Below are 27544 nucleotides of genomic sequence, written 5' to 3'. Positions count from 1 at the left end.
TTCAGCATCTCTGTCTGAAATGTGCTTGTGCTTCAGAGTTGTTCTCTAGCAGCTTTGGTCTGCTGAGACTCTGAACTCCTTTTGCCGTATCCTTTGTGGTGTGCTGTTGTCTTTCTTGGGTAAACAGAAGTGCAAAGGTGTAGCCCCTTCTGCTGCGTTTCATTTTTCTTCTCTGAGTCGAGACAAGTGAAGTCGGTCCCAAGGCTGCTGAGATGGTTGTGCTTAAATGCTGTGATTATTAGGGCAGTCTACACAAGATGTTTCTTGTGCAGTGCACTGTTCGCTGTGCAGTAAAATGGCCCCGTCTACATGTACGACACTGTTAAGTCTCAGTACACTAATAAATGCTGCTGCAGGGTAGTCCTGCTAAACACAGTAACTACCCTGGGGTGGCCTGGTTTCATATGCCAGAGCGCACATGTGGATGGTGACAGGGCCGGCTGAGGCAGGAGGATGCTTCAGGATGGGGCTGCCAACTAGCTCCACACTGAAGCACCCTCCTGCCTTGGCCAGCCCCCGCCCTGCTGCACATGGAGCCCGGTCAGAGCAGCCTTGGCTGGCAGGCTGCCCCCTGGGTCCCCTTCACGCCCAGGCTGCTCTGACTGAACTCCAGTGTGCTGCACACATTCAAATGGCACACCCACGAGCAAAACACTCCACAGCAATAAGTTCTAGAGTTTATTCATGTACATGGATTGTATGTGTAGACGTGCCCAGAGTCAGCTTGTTACTTCACAATTTTTCCTGTGATATCCTTTGGAGGAGAAACCTTCTCATATATCAGTCTTCTTTATGTGTGGCTACCCTCTAACATTTAGGAGAAAATGCCTAAAAGGAAGAACCGAGGCCTTTGCATTGTGTTGGATTCTCCCTAGAGCTCTGGCTTTAAGCAGCCATCTCTCCCAGAGACATCATATACCCACTGCTGCCCAGATTGGCATTTTGGGGCTCTTTAATTTACATTTGTTGCCACTTCCCTGCCCTGCCATCCTCTTAGATTGCAAACAGGTTACATTTATCTAATTGGGATAAACAGTTTTGTCCTGGGACAACGTGCAGGCCTGTAGATGTCCATGTCCGCTGCCCAGGATAAATCCTAACAAAGTTTCCTGGATAAGAGGTAGTAACATTTTATCCCGGGATATTGCAAAGTGCATCTGTACGGTTATCCTGGGATGTCATCATTAAATCAATGACTGAAAAGCAGCACTGCATTCAGCCACTTACTAAACCCTGATTACATGAGTGAAGGGTGTGCACGTCAATCCAGAGTCTTTTTATCCCAGGACAAACCCAGACACAACTTATCCAGGGACCAATGCAACTTCTGTGCCTAGACTTAGAGGTTTATTTTATCTCTGCATTGAACACTGCCAGATTATGGCTCACTTTCTCACCTCTGCTGCACTGTGGTTTTGAGGCACGCAGAAAGATGCCTTTGAGCAAACTCCAGCTTTCAGTCACATCCTCCCATTTTAAACTGCTGTCCCCATGCCAGTGACTTCAACAGCTGCATTAAGCCTTAGAAAGTGTTCCCCTTAGAGCCCCCATAGCAGTGTGCATGCTCTTGGCTGTGCCAGATACTGTCTCACAAGGCAAATGTAGGCAGGGAATGCGCTCTGCTACCAAGTCTTCCTCTGCAGCTTGCTCCAGACAAGGCTTGCTGAGCTGCTCTGTTTTGGCTTCACCGCTAGGGTGGCCATCGAGGTACCTCAAGAATAGAGGAGACTTGCAGTTAGTGCATAGTCTTTTTTTTTTTTTTTTTTTTTTTTTACTAAATTCAGTGCTATCTCATAATAACCATGTCTTTTGCTTGGGCATTTTGAATTAAGGGTGATGTCAAACTGATGTTGAAGACAAACATTTAATGGCGGCAAGCAACAGCCATAACGTAAGGATGCCATTAGGAAGCATGACAAATAGGAGCTTTGTTGGCATTAGCAGCACCAAAACAAACATGGGCTTAATTAAATGACAAATATATTAACCAATGAAGACAAACAACCTAAACTTCAATTGTGAGTTGAAAGTTTCGATGTCTCTAGAGAAAAATAAAGGACATCGAGGCATCTAGTTTCGTATCAACAGAGGACAGAGGAGCAGAAAACAGGCCTGTGCTCTATAAAAAAGGAGGAACGACCACCCTATCACCACTCCTGGCACCTCTCCAGGCTGAGGGCTGCTCCCCGATATGTGGCTTCCAGGCTCTAAAAACTGCTTCTCGTCCACATGCTCGTTGGCACCAGGGGCTCTCCAGGGTTCGATTCCCAGTAACCTTCAAGGGGGGAAATAGGGGAGGAAATGGGGAACCAGGGCTCAGACTAGGTCAGGGAGTTTCCAGCGGGTGCAGTCCCTACTCTGAACCTGCACCAATCATATGCACCAGAACTGCTTTGTCACCTGTTACCAGGTAGACCTGCTGCCAGGAGATCCCAAGGCTGGACTCTTGTTTGATTTCTGCAGCTGTATCCTTGTCCTGGGGCTGCTGGCACTGGGGAGAGACGCTCCTCTGCTGGGGACACCCGTGTCCCTTCAGCTCCAAACACCACAGAGGTGCTCCCTAGACTCCACATTGTGGTCAAGGGGTTCCCAAGTGCCAGACTCTGCCAGGGGGGGTTTCCCCAGTGCTGGGTGCACAGGGACCCCCTTGCCCTGCTCCTTCTCCAGACCTGACCCTACCAACACCACCCCCTCACAACCACCCCCACCCCGCAATAGCCCAGGGAAGCACATCCCTTCATCAGCACCCAGTTATGAGTCCATGTTCAGTTAGTTTCCTGTTTGAACCCACAAAACCCCAATGTCCTCCCAGAAGTGGGGATAGAAACCAAAGCCTGCTGGAGCAAAGGGTGCAGTGGTGACTCACAGGGGGAATGTCCCTGCTGAGACCCCCTGGGGTGGCTCAGTCCTGGACAGGGACTGGAAAATCATGGGGCTGGGCCAAGCCAGGTTCTCCTCAGCTGTATGTAGCCCTGGGATGTCCGTGAAGAAGCCGTGCTCCTCCTGTCTCCTCCAAGTGAGTGTCCCACTGGTGGGAGCATGGTGTCTGCGATCCACTCCACGGAGGTTGTGAAGTACAAAAAACTCATCTCCTTCCCCAAAGCCCTGGGCTGTCTGCTCCACTTCCCCTCTCCCACTTCTGCTCCAACTAATGGTCCAGCTGTCCTGTACTGCAATTGGCTCTGACCACCCTGGTGCTTTGCATGGCCAACTGGTGCACAGGGCCAGCTAGGCCCAGAGGAAGCCCCATTCTCTATCCAGCTCCTCTCCTGCGGGCACTTGCACTGGGCACAAGGTCAGGCAGCTACAGAGAGATCTGTGTGGCAGGGACACATGCAACTCTCCCCTGGGCAGACAGCAGGGACTGGGAGGGATCCGCTAAAGGGAGAAATTCCTTGTGCTGATGAAGCGATGGCAGGGAGAGCAGCAGCCCAGAGGAGATGGACAAACTCCCACCAGACAGCAGGTACCAAGTGACTAAAATGAAACTCCCCTGTATATAGAGGTGTCAGCTGCACACAAGCTTTATTGAGATATTTGCTGTTTTAAACCAATTTGGAAACCAGCCAGTGCCTCAGTCATTATAATAAAATACAATCTAAATACCTCTATATTTTGGCATTTGATTTTGGTCACTGATCATGGAAAATCAGAGCTTCCCCTGCCCCCTTCACTCACCAGGATGTGGGTCCAGGCGCAGCTGCTCCCTCCCCACTCCTCTGCTGCTTTGTGCTATTGAGCAGCCCTGATATGCCAGTACCTCTCACTATCAAGCTGTAGCCCTCCCAGCCCTGCTGATACCCCTTACTACTGACCTGCACCCCCCATCCTCACCAATGTCCCTCAATCCTGACCCACAGCCCACTATCCCTGCCGATGCCCCTCACTCCTGACCTGCACCTCCCCATCTTCACCAGTGCCCCTCAGTCTCAAACCGCAGTCCGTCATCCCCACTGGTGCCCCACACTGCTGACCCACAGCCCCCCATCCCTGCCAGTTTCCCTCTCTCCTGGCAACCCCCCATGCACCTCAGCCCTGCTGGTGCCCCTCACGTGCAATCCACTTCCCCCTCCCCCAGGCTGCAGCCCCTCTGTATATTGGGAAGGGAGTTGTATGGGGCAGGGGAGGTGCCCAACCATAGGCAACAGCATAGGAGACGAGTTGGGGTGGCATGGGGGGGACATGCCTCTCCAGATTTGTGTGCCCACAGCAGGGCGTGAGGCTATAGCTTGGCCGGACCACCAGGCAGGAGCTGCCTTTGTGGCCCAGGGGGTAGGACCTGGCACAGGAGGGTGGAGCAGGGTGGCAAGACTCTCTGCTGCCGCTGCTGCCAACACCTCCGCACCAGCCCTGCCACCATGGACTAAGGCTGTGCCACCAACAGGATGAGGAGTGACAGACCAGGGGGACTTGCATACGGGGCTGCATCTCTACCCAGCCACCTTTTCTCTTTAAAGGAGAGCATCGACATTCTTCTGCAGTAAATGGAAAACCCGAACGTCTGCTTGTAAGACACATGATGCAGTCTCCTGGGGACAAGGCTAGGTCCCAAACCTGGGGTATCTTTCCCACTCTCTGGCATTCCCAAGCAAAGCCCCTGGCTGTCCACAGCTGGAAGCCATTAATCCAGGACAGGACACTTGGTGCTGCAGCCATACAGCTTGGCCTCCAAACTGGAGAGGTCTCCCCCTGACATCTTGAATGAAAAAGGGAATCCAGAGTCTTTGAAAGACACTCATGGATTTGCAAATAAAAAAAGAAACTCCAATTAAAGTTTAGCTTTAATTATAAAAAAATATCATATTATCTTGAATGCAACATGCAGTAGCAACAACATGCATCAGGGGAGAAAAATACATTTTCTTAAAATAAGTAAGCAAGTAGTAGCAGGGAGGCTACTACTTGCTTCGCTTCTTGAGAGTCCCTGAAGATTTGACATTCGCATTTGCTCAGAAACTGCTCTTACCGTGTTCAGATTCACATTGCAAAGTCCAGTTATTTGTTCTTGGGCAAAAGAATGTGTGCTGCATGTGGGAAAACACAGCAGTTTTATAGTAGCACCAAAGTAAAAATTTAAATGAACTTGAGGGTCAGGGGTGAGAGAAACTGAGGCTGGCAGGGGTTGGGGGGAGAAAACTTTCCCTGATGGAGGAATCATTCTTTCCCCCAGCTCATTCTCTCCATGTCTTTCCCTCTCAGTGAAGCCCAAGGTGAAAGTCTCCCCAACAAAATCAGGGGCCCAGGCCCACCCAGACACACTGATTTGCTCCGTGACGGGGTTTTTGCCCGGCAGGATCAAGGTGAAATGGTTGAAGAATGGGCAGGAGCAGACGGCCGGAGTGGTGTCCACGGAGCTGATGCAGAACGGAGACTGGACCTTCCAGATCCTGGTGATGCTGGAAATGACCCCCCGGAGCGGGGACGCCTACACCTGCCAGGTGGAGCACAGCAGCCTGCCGGACCCTGTCACTGTGCTCTGGGGTAAGGAACTGGGAGCCTGGGGCAGCCCCTGAGATCTTGGAGGAAACGGGTCTCCCTTTGTGCAGCCCCACAAGGGCTGTCCATGGTCAGACCCCTTTCCCACAGCGCGCAGGGGTGTGAGCATTGGGTGGAAGCCCACACTGAGCCCTTCACCTCCGGGTCCTGTCTCCACAGATGCGCAGTCAGACTCAGCCCGGAGCAAGATGCTGACGGGGGTCGGGGGCTTTGTGCTGGGGCTGATCTTCCTGGCTCTGGGTCTCCTCATCTACCTGAGGAACAAGAAAGGTGAGTGGGGCTCGGCTGGGATGCTGGAACCAAGGCATCGTTGGAGCAAAATGCTCAGCCTGTCGGTCTGTCTGCAGGCTCCGCTCCCTCTCACACCTCAGAGGTATCAGGGGGGCTTTCTGCCCCAAACGTCTCTCCTCTGTCCTGTTGCTTGTCTGCTGGCACAGACCCAGGTTTGCCCCTGGGAAAACTTCATATCCCAGCAGACCTTAATATCAGCTGCCCTTGTCTCGACTTTGTTGCTCCAACTGAGGAAGTTTGGCAGCTGGTGGGGCAGACTCATTTTGTTCAGCCCAATATAATGTAGATCCTCAGCCCTGCAGGTGTGAAAGGCCTGCAAGTGTCAGTTGTCCTGGTCTCACTATTACCCTAGACAATCAGGGAGGGATGTGGAACAGGGGAAGGATTCTCTCACCTACACCAGACCCAAGGAGAAAATGTCCCCCTGCATTGTGACTGGCAGAGAGGAGCATAACAGACCTTTCCTGCAGTCAGGAGATGAGGAGCAGCAGCAGAAAGGAGAAAGCACTGCTCCTGGCTCTGCTCCCTGTGGGGCCCATGCAGCTTTGACGCCTACCTGGGAACTAGCAGAAGCTGCTCTTACCATATTTCTCCCATATACTGCTCACTGCAATTTCTTTCAGGTGGAGTTTTGGGTGTTATTTTTTTTTCTTAAGGAAAAGTGCCTGCAGTATGAGAGAGAGTACATTTTCTCTTGCACCCATGCTTATTGGAATCAGTTTCCTTCTTTATGATACTCCTCACCACCTCCTTCTTCCCTAAATTTTCAATTGCTGTTTTTGGCACAAAAGAAAAACATAGCAAGGGCTCCTCCAAAATCTGCACAGCCATGGTCTGGTCTATGGGTGTACTGAACACTTGGTTCAACCCGTTTCTCCCTGCCTGTCTTGGGTCATATAGTGAAGATACAGACACACCTTCCTAGCTGGCACCGTGGCTCACACAAGTCTGACCCTGCTTGAATGCATCCTCGCTGAATGTTGTCTGGAAATAGAGACCAAATCACAAAGTGGTGAATCCAGTTCAGGGAAATATCTACCTGTGCACACAGTGAATCCCTCTATCCAGCCCTGTTTGGGTGAGCCCGTCATTGGGTTTTTAATGGGGGATGTGGGGTCCCTAATGGGGTCTGCTCTGCACCTCAGGGCTAGGGCAGGATCTCTGATCTCTCAGAGGGGCTGCCTCTGGTGAGACTCTCACCATGTTTGTCCTTGTTTTCCAGGCCACCCCGTTCCCCAGCCAACAGGTAATTTCCATCTCTGTCTACCCCTACGAAGCCCCCTCCTCGTCAGGGCCACAGGCTGTACAGGGAGTCCATGGAGCGGCTGCCCCTGCCCTTTCACCCCAACACTTGCCCAGCCCAGCATGGGTGGGAGCTGGAACATGGAGCAATTGCAGTGAGGAAGAGGAGGAGTCTCCATCTCCCTCATTAGTGCCATTTGGGCCAAACCTAGAGCTACTCCCACGGTCAGAGCATCCTGGGCCCTGCAAAAGCATCTCCCCACCCGGAGGCTCCAGACAAGCCTCTAGGGAGGCCCTGGCGCCTGTCAGATCCCTGCTCTGGCCCTTCCCCAGTGCCGCTAGTCCCTCCCTGTGCTGATGTCTCCCCTCTCTCCCTGCAGGGCTCCTCAGTTAGATCCTGCAGCTTCGGGGCCTGCATTGCCCAGCGTGATTCTCCAGCCCCGTCTCCTGGCACCTGTCCCTGTGTCTGGAGCTCTTCTCACTTTCCCTCGTCCTCACCTGGATCCCTGGGGTTGACTCCTCAGAATTAACCTTTTATCTGCCTAAGCCTGCACCACATCTGCACTCAGAAATGCTACTGCTTTTGGGGGACCTTCGGGGACTCTGATCTGAGACACGGGGAGCTGTAACAAGGCCATTTGCAGCAGTTGTCACAGCCCTTTGGTTCAAGACTCTCATGGGGCCTAATTGTGATTTGGTAAGACTGACTTGGGGTCCCAGGGTGTCCTGTGGGGCTGTTTCATAGTTTCATAGTAGCTAGGGTCAGGAGGGACCTGAACAGATCATCTAGCCTGACCCCCTGCCACAGGCAGGAATGAATGCTGGGTTCACAAGACCCCAGACAGGTGATCATCCAACCTCCCCTTGAATTAGCCCATGGTAGGGGCAAGGACCTCTTCCCTGGGAAGTTGGTTCCAGGTTTTGGCCACCCTAGCTGTAAAATATTGCTTTCTGATCTCTAACCTAAACCTATTCTCCATCAGCTTATGACCATTGTTCATTGTCACCCCCAGTGGTGCTGGGGAGAAAAGAGCTCTGCCTATTTGCTGTTGATCTCCCCTGATGAGCTTGTAGACAGCCACCAGGCTCCCCCTCAGCCTCCTCTTGCAGAAGCTGAACAGGTTCAGGTCCCTCAGTCTCTCCTAGTAGGGCCTGTCCTGTTGCCCTCTCACCAAGTGGGTGGCCCTCCTCTGAACCCTCTCCAGGCTGACCACATCCCTTTTGAAGTGCGGTGCCCAGTACTGGACACAGTACTCCAACTGCGGCCTGACCAAAGTCGCATAGAGGGGGAGGATCACCTCTCTGGACCAGCTTGAGATGTACCTTTGGATGCATGGCCGGTATACCTTTGGAAGGTATGGCCGGCCTGACGGGCTGTAGTCTGGCATTGGCTGCTCATGTTCACCTTGGAGTCAATAATGACTCCGAGATCCCTTTCCACCTCTGTTCTTTCAAGAAGGGATCTCCCCATCCTGTATGTATGCTGTGGATTCCTTCTCCCAAGGTGCAGCACCCTGCATTTGTCTACATTGAACCCCATCCTATTCTCATCTGCCCACTTTTTAGCCTGCCTAAATCTAGTTGCAGCCTCTCTCTCCCCTCAAGTGTGGCCACCTCGCCCCACTTAGTGTCATCAGCAAACTTGGACAGTGTTCTTTCCACCCCCTAGTCCAAGTTGCTGATGAAGATGTTAAACAGTGCGGGCCCAAGGAACGAGCCCTGGGGTACCCCACTGCTCACATCTCGCCAGGTTGAGTACAACCCGTCCACCACTACTCTCTGGGTGCACCCCATTAGCCAATTTTTTACCCATCCAACTGTGCAGGCATCAATGCCGCAGTTGCTTAATTTATTGATGAGGATGGGGTGAGAGAGAGTGTCAAAGGCCTTCTTAAAGTCTAGAAAGACTACGTCCACAGTGACACCATCATCCAAGGATTTAGTTACTTGGTCGTAAAAGGCAATCAGGTTGGTCAGGCAGGTCCTGCCTTTGGTGAACCCATGCTGGTTTCCCCTAAGCATGATCTCCCCTGCTGGCCCCCACAGATGTGCTCATTGATGATCCCCTCCAAGAGCTTCCCAAGCACCGAGGTGAGACTTACAGGCCTATAATTACTTGGGTCCTCCTTCTCCCTTTCTTGAAAATTGGGACCACATTAGCCAGTTTCCAATCCCCCGGCACCTGGCCAGATGACCACAAATGCTCATACAGCCGGGCCAAGGGCTCCGCGATGACCCCTGCCAGCTCCCTCAACACCCTTGGGTGGAGGGCATCTGGACCTGCAGATTTAAAAATGTCTGTTGGATAGAAGCAGGTGCATTGAGTCAGGTGCTGGAGCTTGTGCTATTGTAATTGCTTCCACTACTGCTCTGGATCAATCCTTGGGGACTGGAAAAGAGCAGGTTTCTGTCCTGCTGGGGGTGATGGTGTTTCTGACCAATAAATTGTCTCACCAGTGTCTGCAGCGTGTTGAGCCCTCTGTTTTCAGAGCTCCATTTCCCTGCAACTGCATTTCCAAAGCCGTGTGGGTTTACAGCCCTGTGTAGCAAAGTCAGGCTCTCCCGTGATCTCCTAACTGCAGCTGGTGTTTCCCTCAGCCCATGGCTGCCACATTCATTTTGGTGGTGGGAGTTGTTAGAGGAAAGCAGTGTCAATCAGGAATCAAATGGGAGTGAAGCTCTGACAGAGTGGGCCCCTCCCTGTGGCTGATTGCGGAGCCAGGGCAGTGTGTGTGGGGTAGCGGGGGCCCAGCGCACCCCCCAGCGGACCCAGAAGTAGACCAAAAGTGCTTCTGCACAATTTCTGGGTCTACTGCCGAGCACGCTGGGGACCCCCCCTCGCTCCTGTGGGACACTAGATGTGCCCCAGCATCTCAGCATTCAGGAGCTGGGCCTGGTACCTCGAGGTACATAGAAAACACATTGAAAGCTGTGTCTACGGCCGAATCACTGATTCTCTGAATCAGCATCAAATCTTCAGATTCGGATTCGGCCAACAAATCAAGGAATCAAATCACGGTCCTTGATTCAAGCCAAGTCCAAATCGGAATCGAATACAGCCTGTTTCATACACCGCTAATGCCCATCCCTCCCAACCATTACAACTCAACATACTCTGCTCACAAGCCTGAGCCATCTCTGGCTCCTGCCTCTGCCCTTTTTCTGGGCACAAGACTTCTCTGGCTACATCCCTGCCCTGCTCCTGGGGCTGCTGAGACCACCACCACCCACTTCCCACTCCCTAACCACCAGCTCTTAATGCACCTATGAGGCTGCCTTGTCTTAACCCCTGGAAGTGCAGAGTCTCCATGTCTGTTGCTGTCCCCAGCCTCTTCTTTCACCACCGAGCGCTGCTGACCTCCTCTCCAAACTGTGCTTCCCGGTGCAGTAGTCTGGGAGCTGGCCTTGCCTGTGAAGACTAAGGCAAGAATGGCATAGAGCACTTCAGCCAAATTTTCTTCATCTTGTGTTGGAAGGTTGCTGTAACAGGGAGCCCCCTTTGTACACTCCCTTTCTGGGCCTTGATATAACATACACCCCTTCTTGGATGCACCTTCCCGCCTCCCCCCACCCTTTTGTGCATTACTTTTTCCTTATAAGTAATGGCAGAGACCTAGCACGCTCATTGCATGGGTGTTGCAAGCCAAGAAGCTGAAGTGGCTTTCTGTAGGAGAAACCTAGGAACTACATCCATATCTCAATTGAGTTGTGTCAATAAAGAACTAAAATATCCACTTCAAAGCAAAGCCTGTAAGAGACAAGAAAAGCAAAAGTGCATTGGAAACATGACTGTAAATATATCCTGGTGAAATTGTTCCACCTTTGATTAAGACCTGTATCCCAAAGCAAACTTCCCATATCTGTCTACAGTTTTACCCTAAATCAATCTATGTGCCTGCATCAACCTAACTCGCTCACTGTCCCCAGTGGCATTGATCCTCACTATCTCACATTGCATTTTTAAATATTTCTCACAGTGCATTTTTATATTTCATCTGTCTCATCTTTAGCCTGGTATTCTGCATTTTATGTTTTATACCTTTTAACTTTTAATGAACGTAGTCTTTGGAGTAAGTCATACCTTGTATGTGGGGATCAAAGAAGTCTGCCAGAAAGGGATGAAAGGAAGTGAAACATGACCCTCAGTGGCGCCCTCTCATCCAGCACCTGACTACCGAGACAGAAGGACAAGCAGGTGACCCCATTCTGGAGAAAATGTCACCTTGGAGGAAGCTGACTATTGACAGCAGACACCATTGCCCTGCATAGGTATAAACCAACATTGGTGCTACACTAATATTGCAGCAATTGTGTGTATGAGTGTGTGTACATGTGTGTCAGTATGTTTTAAGGTGGCCAGTACCCCTCGTAACTCAAAGTTTGCATTTCTGATTGTATTGATCAGAGGCCCTAGGTCCTGTGATCGGGAAACTACCACTGGCTGTTTGATGAAAACCTCAACCAGCACTTACTCCTGGTCTCGTGATCTGTAGAAGACCCCTACCATGATATCACCCTTATTGCTCTCCCCTTATTGCTCTCCCCACATCCAGAATGCTTTTCTTCTGTGCCCAAGGGCTGACTGTTATATGGGGGGGTCTTTTTGAGAGAAGGCAGTGAAGCGTGACCCTCAGTGGCGCCCTCTCATCCAGCACCTGACTACCAAGACAGAAGGACAAGCACATGACCCCCTTCTGGAGAAGACATCACCTTGGAGAAAGCTGACCATTGACAGCAGACACCAGCACCCTAGATAGGTATAAACCAGAATTGGTGCTATACTACTATTGCAGCACTTGTCTGTATGAGTGTGCGTATGTGTGTGTCAGTGTGTTTTAAGATGGTCAGTACCCCTCATAACTCAAACTTTGTATTTCTGATTTTATTGGTAACTTCACATCCCATACAATAAACTAGAATTTATGGTGATCCTGTGAGTTTGTCTTTTGTAGCCAACATTGCCTCTCACATTCAGTAAGGGACCCACACTTTCCCTGATCCTCCTCTTGCTACCAACAGACCTGTAGAAACCCTTCTTGTTGCCCTTCACATCCCTTGCTGGCTACATCTCCCATTGTGCTTTGGCTTTCCTGACTTCATCCCTGCATGCCTGAGCAATGCACTTATATTCTTCCCTAGTTATTTCTTCAAGTTTCCACTTCTTATAAGCTTCCTTTTTGTGATTTAGTTTACTGAAGTGTTCCCTGCTAAGCTAAGCTGTACTTGCTAGTCTTCCTGTGTATCATGATGGATTGTTCCTGCAAGCTCAATAAGGCTTCTGTCAAGTACAGCCAGCTCTCCTGGACTCCTCTCCTCCTCAGTCTGGCTTCCCAGGAGATCTTGCCTATGACTTCCCTGAGTGAGTTGAAGTCAGCTTTTCTGAAGTCCACTGTCCTTACTGTGCTGTTCTCCATCCTTCCTTTCCTTAGGATCCTGAACTCAATCGTCTCATGGTCACTGCTGCCCAAGTTGCCATCCGCTACTACATTCCCCACCAACTCTTCCCTGGTCATGAGCAGCAGGTCAAAAAGAGCAAGACCCCTAGTTGGCCACTCTATCACTTGCACAAGGAAGTTGTCTACAACACTCTCCAAAAACTTCCTAGATTTCCTGTGCACTGCTTTTTTGCCCTCCTAGTAGGTGTCGGGATGATCGAAGTCTCCCATGAGAACTAGGGCCTTTGATCAGAAAACTGCCACTAGCTGTTTGAAGAAAGCCTCAACCACCACTTCCTCCTGGTCTGGTGGCCCATAGAAGACCTGCACCACAATATCACCCTCATTGCTCTCCTCTCTAACCTTAACCCAGAGGCTCTCAACAGGCCTGTCTCCAGTTTCATACTGGAGCTCTGAGCAATTATACAGCTCTCTGACATACAGTGCAACTCCTCCTCTTCTTCTCCCCTGCCTGCCCTCCCTGAACAGTGTGTATCCATGCATGACAGTGCTCCAGTCTCTGCTATTCCAATTCTAATATAGTAAAAGGCTTAGTCTGTCTGTCTGTCTGTCCATAACACTGAGGGCCATTTGCACATGAGTCGCTGAGAGGGTGGGCGCGGATTGGCTGGGCAGCCCAGGCTTCATGGGCAAACAAGTCCCTGTAGTCTGTGCAGCTGGGTTTCCCCCTCCTGCTTCCATGCCCGAGGGTGCAGGGGGAGATGACAGTGGCAGGCCCCCCCCACGGCCGGGCCCTGCCCCTCCTTGAAACAACTATCAGGGAGGGGGAGGCAGCGAACAGGGATGGAGGGCAGGGGGGAAGTGGGGGCAGCCTGGGGTCAGGCCCACCAGGGGTGCCACACATCACCGCACTTTGGGAGAAGCGGTACGCAGGGAGTGGGGGGAGTTTGAAGGGGAGGCGGGTGGACAGGGGCTGGGTAGACCCAGCGGGGGTGGGGAGAGGCATCAGACCCAAAGCAGTGTAGGGGAGCCAGATCCGAAGTGACGGAGGGGAGGAGAGGAGTGGGCCTGGACCCAAAGTGTGGGGGAGAAGGGAGTGGGAGCTGTCTTGGACCTGAAGAGGTGGGGGGAAGTGCCGGGGAGCGGGGAAGCCAGACCTGGACCCAGACCCAAAGCAGCAGGCCGGTGGGGGAGCAAGCCCAGAAGCAAGGCAGCCGGGGGGGAGTGGGGAATCCAGACCAGAACCCAAAGCAGTGTGGGGGAGGTGGGCGGTGGAGTGGGGAAGCCCGACTTGGACACAAAGTCGTGGGAGGGAGGGTAGAAGCAGGCCCAGATCTGAAGTGGTGGGGTGGGGGTGTGGACACGGGCCTCTGTCCCTGCCCCCACCCCCTCTCATTCTTGACCAGCATTTTCCTAGTCACATCCCAGTGCCATGACTGTGAGAGGACTTCCAGCTCTTCCGCCCTGTGGAGTCCTTGCAGATCTGCTCCATGATTTTTCCAGGGGCTGAGCTGAGGCTGACCGGTCTGTAGTTCCCTGGATCCTCCTTTTACTCTTTCTTAAATATGGGCATTGTCTTTGCCCTTTTCCAAACATCTTGGACCTCTTCTGATCACCATGAGTTTTCAGAGATGAAGACCAGCAGCTCTGTAATTATATATTCAGAGGCTTTAAGGAAGAGGTTATAATTGTGTATCCACTGAGACATAGGGTCAGTCCAGTTGCTGCTTCATCCCCCACAACAGACTGCTCTGTCTGGGTTGGTAATGCATTGGTTTTAAGCCTGGGTGACTGGCATTGGTCTCTCAAGTCCTAATCGGTACGTTTAACTAAGCCAGGTTCTTGAGTCCTCAGAAAGACTCTCGTCATGCAAGCATAGAGAAGTCGGGCTGGAAGGGACCTCCAGAGGCCATCTAGTGGAGACAGGATCAACCCTATCCAAACCACCTCAGACAAATCCATTGACCAACCTTTTGGCAAAACTACAGTCAGCCTTTACCCAACTCAAGATGTCGTACCTGCCCCTGCCCCTGACCCTGCCCTTGCTCCTGCCCCAGGAAAAGCAGGGGAACCACAGTGCCCAGCACCCTGCTGCTGCAAATGTTGTTAAAAATATGCTCAAGAGATCCCAGGGAAACAGCTGGTCATCATTTCCCAGCAGATGTAGCTCCTGGTTCCCTGCTCCTGACACTTCTCAGCTGGTATCTAAGTACCTTCACTGCGCAGAAGACTGGCTTGGTTCTGGATCTGACCCCTAGCCTAGACGATGGGGGAGAGGGATATCTAGAAAGGGAACAGGAGTGCCTGCTCTGAAGCGTGCATTGGCTGTGTCAAGGTAATACACAATCTTGTGCTAATGCAGCGTAGCCAAACTGGTGAAGTTGAACCTTGCATGAAATGGGGGTTAACACTGCAATTGCTTCACTATGCTTTTACCTCCATGGGATCATGCCCAGGATACAATAGTTATATCATAACCCCTTGTTTCCCCAGTATTTGACATGGATACAGTTGTTGCATCTTCTTATGCCCCTAGGATACAGAGAAAGCTTCCCTGTGGGTATGTCATCATGTGCAATTAATGTTCCTGAATTTTCTGCACAGAAATTCAGGTGTGTTTGAACTGCTCCTAGGAACACATGTGAATGTGCATCTGCATCAGGAGCTGCTCAGTTCAGGGCTGCTTGTGCCTGCCCTCTCCCCACTGCACCCCATGAAGCAGGTAGGGGAAGCTCCAGGCTCCCCTGGATGCCAGCCCCAGGCTTGCAGGGGGCAGTGGGGGCAGCCCAAGGCTGGCAGTGTGCAAGGGAAGGTAGTAAAGCCTGGGCTCTAGGAGGAGGAGGAGGGGGGGGGCAGGGGGGGGGCAGGGAGATGGGGACAGCTCCCACCCACTTCCCAGAGCAGCTCCAATCCTTGTGTCCACAGCTCCTCATCCACCCCTTGGAGCTTGGGACTAACCTATGCCACCCAGCTGCTTGGGTTGGGTCAGAGCAATTTGCTCCCAGTCTACATGTCTACATGTGCACTTTGGTGCATTAGTTTAATGTGCCATTTTCTAGTACCATTATCTACTGGTACTAAAAATGGTGCATTAAACTGATCTGCTTTGCAGTAATTCCTACAAACATGTAGACTGTGATGCTTTAATATGCATTAGATTAGTCTAATGCACAGTAAAGTGTCATATGTAGATGCACCGTGTGATTGCAAAATTCCCTTTCCTACTCATAAAAACAATGTGACCGGGGACAGTGGCTGGAAGTCCCACCTCATGCCCATGGACATCTCCCACATCCAGAATGGTTTTCTTCTGAGCCCAAGGGCTTACTGTCACATGGAGGGGTCTTTTTGGGAGAAGGTGGCTTCCCTTGGCTAATCCCTACCTGATGTCTGGTGTGGTCCCATAATCCAGTGTCCTGGAATCTCACTCTGTAGCTCTCTGGCATGTTATTCTTCATGTGGATTTTGTGGGATGTTCCTGAGTACCTAAACATGCTTAACTTCTGGTCTGTTAGTTCAGGGGATGCCTCATGGTTTATTATTCTATATACTCACCAAGTGGGAAGCCGGTTCGCAATATTGATGCATGAGTGGGGTATGCAATTTGTATAACTATGGCCACCTTGAAACAATGCTGAGCTTGTGATGTTGGAGTTGCAGGGGATACGGCAATGGGTGGCTCCTTTTGGGTGGCAAAACTTGCTGCTTAGAATGACTCAGAGAAGGTCCCAAGGTCACCCAGGAACGCTAGTTTTAATGTAGTGTTCAATGGATGAAATGAGGAGCCTGTACTGCACTGGGCAGGAAGGAGGGTGTGGGGAAGGATCTCACCTCTGTGCCCAGCACTGGTAGGACTGTTATTATGACACTGCATCCAATTCTCAGCTTCAGGAAAGATGTCCAATACCAGAGAAAAAATGACCAGGGGCTGAAAAACCAACCTCACAACCTGGGGGTGTCAGGACCTCAACCTCCTTAGCTTCTTGAGGAGAAGGGCTTCTGTCCCTGGGTGCAGCCACTTACAAATAGCAAAGGGGAGGCCTTTTGACCTTGCTCACACAGTTAGAATTAGATCCACCAGCTAGAAACTGCAGTCACATAAGTTAAGTGTTGACATCAGGCCCACTTTCCTAGCAGCAAGTGATTAATCACTGGAATGGACTTAACAGAGTGGGGTGGACTCGCTGTGGCTTGGAGTCTTCTTTGATTTGTTTATATCCAGTTTCATCCCGAGTTTATGCAGGAGATCACATCTTTCCTATTCCCCAAAGTAAATGGGAGAGGACTTCAGGAGATCCTTTCTTGCCTTGTGCTTGTGATTTTTCTATTGTGGTGTGAAAGCTTTATCATGACATTGTGCATGCCCCTCAGTGGCCTGCTCTACTGCAGTGTCTGGGAGAAACTCTGCTCTTTGGAGGCTGGGTGCTGTTACAGTTCTCTTGGCCTTGGGAGTCTGTGACATCTAACCCCACTGCTAATTCATTCCCTCGTCTTCCTCCTGTGCGGAGCATTGGGCTGCCCTCATCACTGCAGGTCAGCTGTGAAATAACTACAGTCTACTCTCGAGATGCAGGGCACCAGCTATCCAGCTGCAGGGAGTAGGAGGAAGATTTGTGGTGGTGTAGAAATTGCTGGGCAGATTTTTCCCCTTGAAACATCAGTAGATTGGCCATGGCTGGACATGGGACACGGTGGGTCGGTGCTCTGAGCGGGTGTGGAGAATTCCCTTGTTTGATGACAGGAAGGAGGGTCTTGGTCACATGCTCAGAGTGACCCTGATCATTGGCTTTGGGGCCAGGAAGGATTTTCCCCTCCAGTTCAGACTAGCAGGCCCCTGGAGGGGATTGTGTGCATTTGTGGGTACTGGTCTGCCCTTATGAAGTTGTGGGAATGGTCACATGCTGGGGCCTTCTGCTCACATCTCCCCTAAACAATCACCCCATGTCCCAGCCTTTGCAAGAGGATTAGGCCCTGACACCCCCAGATCTCTTCCTGGGGCACCTCCAGTCTGGAGTCCAGGGACTGGAAAGCTCTGGTCTAACTACAGCTCAGTGCAGGAGTCGTCTGGGGAAAGTCCCTCCCAAGACGCACGTGGAGGACAGGCCAGACCACCCTTTCCTCCCTGGCTGTCTGGGACAGGACTAGGAGCAATAGCCTCAAGCTGAAGCAGGAGAAATGGAAGTTGCAGATGAGAAGGACATTTCTGACTGAGGGCGGTCGAGCACTGAACAGGCTTCCAGAGGAGGAATTGTGAATCTCCTCCCTAGGAAGTTGTCAAGAGCAGGTTGGACAGACATTTGGCTGGGGTGGTTTATGCACCACAAAAGGAGCTACCCAATAGTTCTGCCTTTTCCTCACTGCTAACTACAGTTTCAACAGCTATGGCTTGCACTGAGGAAATTAATACAATTGGATTGTGCATGTGTGCGTGAGTGTGTGCATATAACACATTTTAAGAAAATTATCAGTAGCCAATATCTGATTCCTTTTGGCTTCCCTTAGTATTGGCCTATGTTACTTTTATTTGATACATTTAACTTATATTTATTGACAAATCCAACTTATCAAAGAACAAATTCTATAGTAAAAGCTGAAGCCAATCCCCTAAAATATACATGAAGACAGACATTGATCTTTCATCAACACTGCTCTCTTAGTCCAAGTCAACGATCATGGAGGAATCTTGTCTTGTTTCCTTCTCTTCTTTTCAATCTCTGATTGTTTCTTTATGATTTAATTATTGTTCAGCTTGGAGGTTCCTTCACTGTATATAATAATTCACATCCTCTCCACCCCTCCCTGAACTCTGCATAAAACAAAGCTTACTATCTTCTTAAGTGTTAGCTCATAGAACTTGCTCCTTTTTTTTCAATATTCAGAAGCGTTTCTAAAACTTTCTGGTTTGGAGGCAGGAGAAGTTTCTTTTTCTGGAAACTCCAAGAATTTCCATCAGTTTTCTAAGTAAGCGGCTTTCCCCCTTTCCCCGCTGTAGAACGCAGCTTTAACGGGACAATTTTTCCATTACTCAACACTTCCAAACTTTTTGAAACCAGCTGGTGATTTTAGGGCTGTCACTCTCTTCCAGCATTTTGCAATTGAAATTCTTGCAGCCACTAAAAGATAAGTCCGTTGGTTATGTCTCTTGTGTTGCAGAGCTCTCAAGAAGGTTCAATAAGAAGAACGCTAAGGCCGTGTCCAGACGAGTGCAGATGTTTGGCTCCCTTAGGACAACTAGCACTGCTAGCACCACTAACACCTTGTGTTGCTACTAGTTGTCCCTGGGGAACACCCATGCCACGCACCCTGTGGTGTGTGCCAGGTTACCCCGGGTGGGGTCGGGGATATGGGGGCAGCAACTGTGCTGGTCCAGCAGCCTGTTCTGGGGGGCAAGAACACTGTAGCCAGCTGTTAGCCAGAGTGTGGCTTGGGCCACCAATCTCTGGTTTCTGGTGGTTCACCCTGCCTCCACATGTACCATGCTACTTGTTTTCTGTGCAGGATTATTTGACCCCAGGAGATCCCCCATGCCCTCCTCCCCCAAGCAACAAGTGCAAGAAATGCCTGAATATGCAGTACGTGGGTCTGCAGACAAGTCTGTAGCACCACATACTGCACAGCAGTGCTTGTCTAGACACAGCCTAAGGCAGGGGTTGGCAACATTTTGGGCAGAGTGCTAAAAACCTCAACAACTTCAACTTGTACGATGTTGGTGTGCCAGGGACGCACAGTGGAAGAGCCTTGAGTGGCCCACTCCTTGTTCTGGCAGTGCAGCTCTGGCTCCTTCCCTGCTGTCCGCCCCATGGTGCACGTGCCAAGCAAAATGCCTTCATGTGTCACACTCTCATACCCATGCTGGGGGTTGCCTACGTAGGCTGATGTCCAAGTAGGGTGAGATCACATCAATATGGGATTTCAAAATAATATTTATTATCATGCAGATGGATATATGAGGACCATTTTTCCAGATGGTTCCTGTTCTCCAGCATTAATTTCTGATCCAATGTCAAGTCCTTTTGTTATAAACTTTGTATTTTTTATACAGCTATTTAATTTTATTTTTTTTAAATACAGACGATAGGCATATACGTTTCCTAGGTGTGATCAATATTTTTTTTTTCAAATTCTGTTAGATTTCTATCTAGGTTTACCTTTATTTTGGGGATGTGTTGAAAAGTGTCTCAATAGAAGGTATGGGGGGTAGGGAGGGGATAGGACTGTAATGTCTCCTGTCATACGTCTGTATTTCTTCAAAACACCTAAATCTATTTTATTTGAATAGTTGTGCAAAACTTGTAATAGGGATATGTTCCCAGATATTAAAACTTTGTAATAAATTATTAGTATTTAAATTCAATAATATTATATATGACTGATAGAGGTAATGGTTAATTTCTTTTATGCTTTATCCCACGTTTTCATTGTGGCTCTCATAAATGGGTGTTTTATATATTAAATTTGGCCTGGAAGATTTCTTTAGCCATTGTAATAGTTAAAGTTTGACTGTTGGATAGGGTGTTTGATCTATCTGGACCCAGTGTTTATTGTGAAATGGTGTTGTCTAATATATCAGATTTAAGATGATTGACTTACAGTACTGTTTAATATTTGGACCAATCCATTTTCCCCTCTTTTGCGGAGGTGTTTGTGGGGTGGGATTTCTGAATCTTGGTTTCTTATTTTGCAAAATAAATGTATTTCTCATAGTCTGCATGCATCTAAGACTTGTTGGCACTAGTATGTAGAGTTTGGAATAGAAAATTATTTTCAGCTAGACTGTTCATTTTAACTGCTACAATTTTATCCAGGGATGACGTTTCACATTTGATGAATTATTTTCTAAGTCTACTAGCCGACTGCCCGTCATGAATGAGGGATTTCAAAGAAGCATTTCCATGGCCAGTCCCAAGGGGTGCCCCTGCCTCTGCCCGTTCTGTTGCCCCTCACTCCCAAGCCACAGCCCCCCCAGCCCTGCTGCTGCCCTCACTCCCAACCCACTGACCCCAGCCCTGCCAGTGCCTGTCCCTCACCAAACTGCAGTACCCTGCCCCCAATGCCCTGTGCCCCCCTGTAACTCTGCTTGAATCACCCACAAGTCTGACCTCAAACCCAGAAGCCCTTCCCCGTTGGGGGCTTCTCTTCCAGCAGCTAGCCACAGAAATGGTGGGAAACCCTCCCCTGTGGGGATTCCCTTCCCAGGCAACTCACAACTCTCCCAGGCCGGTCAAGACCGCTCCAGTTCCTCAGACCGAGGCATGTCCTCCCTCAGCAGGGGGACCTCAACTACTCAAGGCTCTCCTGGCCTCTGGCCATCTCTTGGCCCAGTGCACCATCCCATTCACTGATGGCCCCTATACCCCACATTCCTGGACTTGTGCGAAGGTTGGAGACCTGAGCTGGTGCATGCAACTCTGGGGTCTTGGTTCGCTCCCTGACCCTCTGTGCACCGATCTGTGCACTGCATGCCCTGCCTCATGCAGGGGTTGGAGGCCTGAGCTGCCGAGTGCAGCTCTGAGGCCTCGGTTCACTCCCATACCCTCCATGCACCATCTGTGCACCAGGTGTCCAGCCTCATGCAGGTGTTAGAGACCTGCTACCTACAGCTGCTGCCTACAGGTCTGGGGTCTCGGTCCTCTCCTGGACCCTCCATGCACTGGATATGCACTGACGGCATGCTGGCCAGCTCTGCCAGCTCTTCTTTGCCCTCATCTCCATCCCTTATTGCAGCCACCTGTGTGCCAGACATGGTGCCTTTTCTTTCCCTTTGGGGGCTCCACCCCCAATCTGAGAGAGGGGTTTAGTCCCCTTTCTGGTCCATCTCTTTGTGGCGAGCCAGTAGGGGGCACTCCTGCAATGAGCTGCAGACCTACCTGCGCCCGAACACCTTCCCAGCTCCGAGTGCCTCCCTGGGGTGCCTCACGTCTGGCCCACCCCTTCCCTGGAGCACACCCGCTAGCCTGGGTTCCCGCTGCCACCATCCAAGGCTCTGGACTCACTTCTGGCTCTGCGCACCTTGGAGAACACAGGCCTGGTTGTCCAATGGGTCCTAGACCCAATACAGGCACTTGGAGCACTTCCCCAAGTCAGGGGCTTAATAGGAAAGTCTCCTTAGTCCACAGACCCAAGGGGCCTCCTCAGCATAATTTAGACCCAACCCTCAATAAGTCTCCCACACCGGTCACAAGGAGAACTGTGTTGATCACAGGGGGTAGGGCGGAAACAGGGTAAAGGTAGAGCAGTATCATGGAAATATCAGAGGAATACCAGAGGAATCCCATAGAGCAAACCCGTATGGCTGAGGTAGCCTTTTGATCTCACATCTGAGTTACTGTAAGCTAAATATCTAGTCGGATCTCGAGTAGCTTACTCACACGCATCGTCCAGAGGTGGTTGGAGTTTCCCTCTGGAGGCAGGGCACTCTTGGAGCATGCGGTGATGAGGAGAGAGCCAGGTTCAGATGGTGAAGCTCCTCTCCCAGGTTCAGATTCACCTGGATGACCGCATGGCTAATGGCTGCGTTCTTCCTGGACCGGGCCTTTAAATAACCTCTCTGACCTCAGCAGCCCGGTCCAATCGAAGCTGCCAGCACTGGCCACTAGCCAACCAATTTAAAAAGCATCAGGGGTCACCTGGGCCTGTGAGCGGGGCTTTCCTCTCCCCCTCCCCAGGTGACCAGAGAATCCACATCCGAGGCACCAGGCTTTTGTCATGTCGGCGGGGGGGGAAGATCCCCGCCCTGAGGGATTCAACACCAGCCTCTCACGCTGGCAGAGACAGATCTCTGGAGCGGGGCACAGACAGTGGCATTTCTGCCACACTCTTCACCACGTCTCTGGGTAGGGGTTAGGCAAGCCTCCGCCCTGCCATTAACTGCTTGGTTGGGGAAGGGGATATACCCCACCAATCCTTTTGAAATTCTTCAAATGCCGGCAAGCCCGCCACAACTGGAATGTAGCCAGAGAGGGCGACACCCAGCACAGGAGGGACCGAGCAGGGAAGGAAGGTGGAGGTGTAGCTCTCTATGTGAGGGAGAAGCACGCCTTCGATAGCTATGGAATGAAAAGGGCTTACTTCACCTCCAAAAAAGAACGGCTCAAAACGCTCTGGGTCAAACTATGCGGGGGAGGGGGGGCAGCACGGTGAGAGAGAACTAAGTGTAGGTGTGTACTACAGACCATCACACCACGGGGAGGAGTTCGATCTGGAGTTCTCTCGAGAACTGGCAGAGGCCGCACACACGGGACATGGCTATAATGGGCAATTTCAGTTACCCAGACATCACTAGAGAGGAACACTCGGCTAATTCAGATTGGTCGTGTAGCTTCCTGACCTGTATTGAAGACTCAGGAAGTGCAAGGGACAACCAGGGGTAATGCTCTCCTAGACTTGGTCTTGGCCAAAGGAGACGCTCTGGTGAGTAACCTGAAAATACAGGGTAGTCTGGGCAACAGCAACCGCAAGGCAGAGAAATCAGCTAGCATGGTTGAAATTTTGGACTTCAAAAAAATGAATTACAACAGGCTCATGGCAATAGTAGGGGAAGTGATGCGGGACCAGGGGCCGAAGGAGAATGGAGTACATGAAGAGTTGTCATTCCTGAAGGACATTATGCTTGAAGCACAAAAAAAGACCATTCTCGTGTGGAGGAAAGGTAGCAGAAGGGCTGGCAAACCCTCTTAGCTTAGTAGGAGTATCATGGTCCCCTTGAAAAAGAAAAAAGAGGTATACAGGCAATGGAAACTTGGGACAGTCCACAAGGAGGACTATACAACAAAGATCTGCACTGGTAGGGAGATTAGAAAAGCTAAAGTGGCGACTGAATTTAAGTTAGCAATGGGAATCAAGGATAATAAAAATTCCTTCTTTAGGTATGTAGGGAGCAGAAGAAAAACCCATGGAAGAGTGGCACCACTGCTTAATACCTCAGGACAGCTGGCTACTGACACTCAGGGAAAAAATGAACTCCTGAATAACTACTTTTCTTTGGTTTTTTACCAGACCAACGGGAAAATCATGCAAGATAAGATTCGAAGTGGGCATGGTGGGATTGACCACCTTCCTACTATTGACGCTGATCTGGTAGGTGATCAGTTAGAAAAGTTAAACATTTATAACTTAGCAGGACCAGACGAACTTCACCCGAGAGTGCTGAAAGAGCTGGCTGAGGTCGTTGTGGGACCTCTGGCAAAACTCTTCCAAAACTCATGGCGCTTGGGGGAGGTCCCTGAAGACTGGAAGAGGGCCAGTGTTGTAGACATCTTCAACTGGGCAACTATAGGCCAATTAGCCTAACTTCAATCCCAGGGAAAATCCTGGAAAAATTCATCAACGAGTCTACATGCAATATGTTTGTGGAAGGTAGGATTCTGAACGACAGCCGGCATGGCTTAATTGAGGGCAGGACTTGTCATCAATCTCATCTCCTTCTACAACCAGGTATCTCGCCACTTGGATAAGAGAGAGATGGTCGACATCGTATACCTAGACTTCCAAAAGGCCTTTGATCTGGTATCCCATGATGTTCTCATGGGAAAATTGGAGGATTGTGGGCTTAACTGTTGGTTAGGTGAGTAGGAAACTGCTCTGCTGGACTCAGAGAGTTTTTCTGAATGGATGTGTGTCGTCCTGGCGAGAAGTGGCCAGTGGTGTCCCTTAGGCATTGGTGCTTGGTCCAGTGCTTTTCGACATCTTTATCAATGATTTGAATGTGGGGGTGAAGAGCTCAATGGCTAAGTTTGTGGATGACACCAAGCTATGGGGGAGTGTGGTCACACTTGAAGATAGGCTGCAGATTCAGGTGAACCTAGACAGGCTGGCAAGCTGGGCAGACAGGAACCAGATGAAGTTCAATATTGAGAAGTATAAAGTGCTCCACCTGGGGAGCAAACAATCCCCAACATACTTACAGGCTTGGTGATGCCAATTTGACTCACACCATGACTGAAAGGGACCTAGGCAAGAACACTTCATGCCTCCTGAGGCTGGGGGGGCATGGCAAGCACCTGCAGTCGGTGGCAGAGGGGGCATGGTGGCAGTGAGCGGGAACCACCCACAGGCAGCCAGGGTGTTGTTAGTTGAGAAGGGACTGCCCACAGGCGGTTGCAGCAGTGTTGGCAGCGGGGGTGGGGGGTGGCAAGCAGTGAGCAGAGACTGCTCACAGATATCACCAGCAGTATCGGCGGCAGCCAGTCCCAGGGGGTGCACCCCTAATCTCAGGGGGTGCACGGGCACCTGCATGCACTCTCCACATGTCACCAGTGGACCTAGGGGTAATAATAGGCCAAAGCATGAACTTGGGGAGTCAGTGCAATGCTGTAGCAAGGAGGGCAAACAGCCAATGCATCTCATGTAGAGCCAAGGAAGTGATTCTTTCGCTTTACTCAGCGTTTGTGAGACTGCAGCTGAAGTAGTGTCCACTTCTGGGTGCTGCACTTCAACGAGGACATGGACAAGCTCGAGAGAGTCCAGAGAAGAGTCGCCCGTATGATCAGAGACTCGCAAGGGAAGCCATACGAGGAAAGACTGAGGGACTTGGGCCTCTTCAGCCTGAAAAATGGAAGGCTGAGAAGAGACTTGGTAGCAGCTTACCTCTACATCAGGGGAGTACATCAAGGGCTCGGTGAGCAACTGTTCACCAGGGCACCCTTGGGGAAAAGAGAAGTAATGGCCACACTCCTGGAAGTAGCTTCAGGATCAAGTCTAGGAAAAAACTTCTTCGGGGTCCAGGTGTCCAGACTGTGAAATAAGCTCACTCCAGATGTGGTGCAATCGCCTACCCTGGAAATCTTCAAGAGGAGACTGGACAGTCACCTCGCTGGGCTCACCTGACCCCAGTTGTCTTATTCCCTGGACCAGGGGGGCTGGACCTGATGATCTTGCAAGGTCTCTTCCAGCCCTTTACAATCTATGAATCTCTGAATTGCCTGTGTATTATCAAGTCTATTTTAGTCTATGTTAAATATATCTAGGGAGTATTTTTTTCAGTATATTTGCTAAGGTTGATGAAAAAAATCTCTCTTTGTTTTAATAAAAAATGTAGGTCATTATAAGGCACAAATAGGTATGCCCTTATTGGTTTTGGAAGCATCACCATATGTGTTTCTTTCCAGGTATCAGAAGTCCATTTTTAGTCTTCAGCAACTCATTAAAAACTTCTGACAATAGGTGCACTAATACTGATGTAAAACATTTGTAAAACTCTGGAGGGAACCCATCCGAGCCTGGAGATTTACCATTTTGAGAGACTTAATTTTGTTTAGTATCTCTTCTAGTTTAATGTCCTTTTCTAAAACCCCTGGTCTTCAGGGTCTAGTCTAAGCAAATTTCCTTTCCTTAGGTATTTATGTACTTGTTCACGATTTGCTGGATCTAAACAATAGAAATTTTTGTAATACATTTCAAAGATTTCACATATGGCTTTTGTACCAAGTAAATCATTTGGAGATCTCTACACAGGTGCTATAATTTTAATGTCACACTTTCAAAAAAAAATTATTGAATAATAGCTCATCCTTTTCTTTCCGCTTTTCATTCCATAGCTATATTGTATAGCTACTTTTTGTGGGGGGTTCTGTCCCACTTTTAGTTTCTACTACTTTTTTTTTAATATACTTTGTGATTCATTGATCTGATACACTTTTTTGTTTGTTTTTCTATCACAATGGTCATTCTTCATTTCCTCTCTTCTAATCTATCTTGGGTAAGACTCCACTTATTAGGTTGCCTCTGATTACTGCCTTGAATGCATCCCATAAAATATTCTGTTAACATTTTTATTAATGTGATGCTCATTAGAATAGTTTGAGTTCTTTTCTCTAGTGCAAAATCTGCCCTGGTTACACAAAAGTGAGATATTCAGTTGCCAAGTTTTCACTTGCGTCCATTCTTCCAGTCTTGAATAAATAACCGTACTGGGACATGATTTGCAGGACTTTTAATAAGACCCTGGATATATGCACACACACACACACACACGTACGTATGTGTGTGTGTGTGTGTGTGTATTATTTATTGACACTCTGGACACTTCTTATTGGCAGACAAACCTGTTTACTGATCTGTTTTATATAACATAAATGTAACTCCTCTGCCAGGCCTTGCCCTGTTGCCAGGCCCATTAGAAAGGCTGGATTCTAACTTAGGGGTTCAACATCTCTGTCTGAAATGTGCTTGTGCTTCAGAGTTGTTCTCTTGCAGCTTTGGTCTGCTGAGACTCTAAACGCCTTTTGCCGTATCCTTTGTGGTGTGCTGTTGTCTTTTTGGGTAAACAAAAGTGCAAAGGTGTAGCCCCTCCTGCTGCGTTTCATTTTTCTTCTCTGAGTTGAGACAAGTGAAGTTGGTCCCAGGGCTGCTGAGATGGACGGGGCACCTTAGATGCTGTGCATCACTGGTGATTCTTCAGGCAGTTTACACAAGATGTTTCTTGTGCAGCACACTGTTCGCTGTGCGGTAAAATGGCCCCGTCTACATGTGCGACACTGTTAGGTCTCAGTAGACTAATAAATGCTGCTGCAGGGTAGTCCTGCTAAACACAGTAATTACCCTGGGGTGGCCTGGTTTCATATTCCAGAGTGCACATGTGGATGGTGACAGGGCCGGCGGAGGCAGGAGGTGCTCCACACTGAAGCACCCTCCTGCCTCGGCCAGCCCCCTCCCTGCTGCACATGGAGCCCGGTCAGAGCAGCCTTGGCTGGCAGGCTGCCCCCTGGGTCCCCTTCATGCCCAGGCTGCTCCGACTGAACTCCAGTGTGCTGCACACATTCAAATGGCACACCCACGAGCAAAACGCTCCAGAGCAAGAAGTTCTGGAGTTTATTCATGTACATTGATTGTACGTGTAGACGTGCCCAGAGTCAGCTTGTTACTTCACAATTTTTCCTGTGATCTCCTTTGCAGGAGTAACCTTCTCGTATATCAGTCTTCTTTATGTGTGGCTACACTCTAACATTTAGGGGGAAATGTTTCTGAGTCTAAAAGGAAGAACCGAGGCCTTTGCATTGTGTTGGATTCTCCCTAGAGCTCTGGCTTTAAGCAGCCATCTCTCCCAGAGACATCATATACCCACTGCTGCCCAGATTGGCATTTTGGGGCTCTTTAATTTACATTCGTTGCCACTTCCCTTC

At 50.0% G+C, this 27544-nt stretch overlaps 1 protein-coding gene across 1 annotated transcript in view; it reads left to right on the top strand.

Annotated features, from left to right (window-relative positions):
• The window catches only part of LOC132244199 (DLA class II histocompatibility antigen, DR-1 beta chain-like), a 115803-nt gene that overhangs the window by 27696 nt on the left and 60563 nt on the right, over positions 1-27544 (top strand). The window contains exon 2 of the mRNA XM_059715277.1: positions 5200-5481. Coding sequence (XP_059571260.1) covers positions 5200-5481 — 282 coding nt within the window. The remainder of the gene's footprint in view (positions 1-5199; positions 5482-27544) is intronic.

Source organism: Alligator mississippiensis, chromosome 11 (assembly GCF_030867095.1).
Source record: "Alligator mississippiensis isolate rAllMis1 chromosome 11, rAllMis1, whole genome shotgun sequence".
Classification (NCBI taxonomy): domain Eukaryota; kingdom Metazoa; phylum Chordata; order Crocodylia; family Alligatoridae; genus Alligator; species Alligator mississippiensis.
The sequence above is the reverse complement of the archived record's forward strand: the minus strand, read 5'-3'. Positions and strand labels throughout refer to the sequence as shown.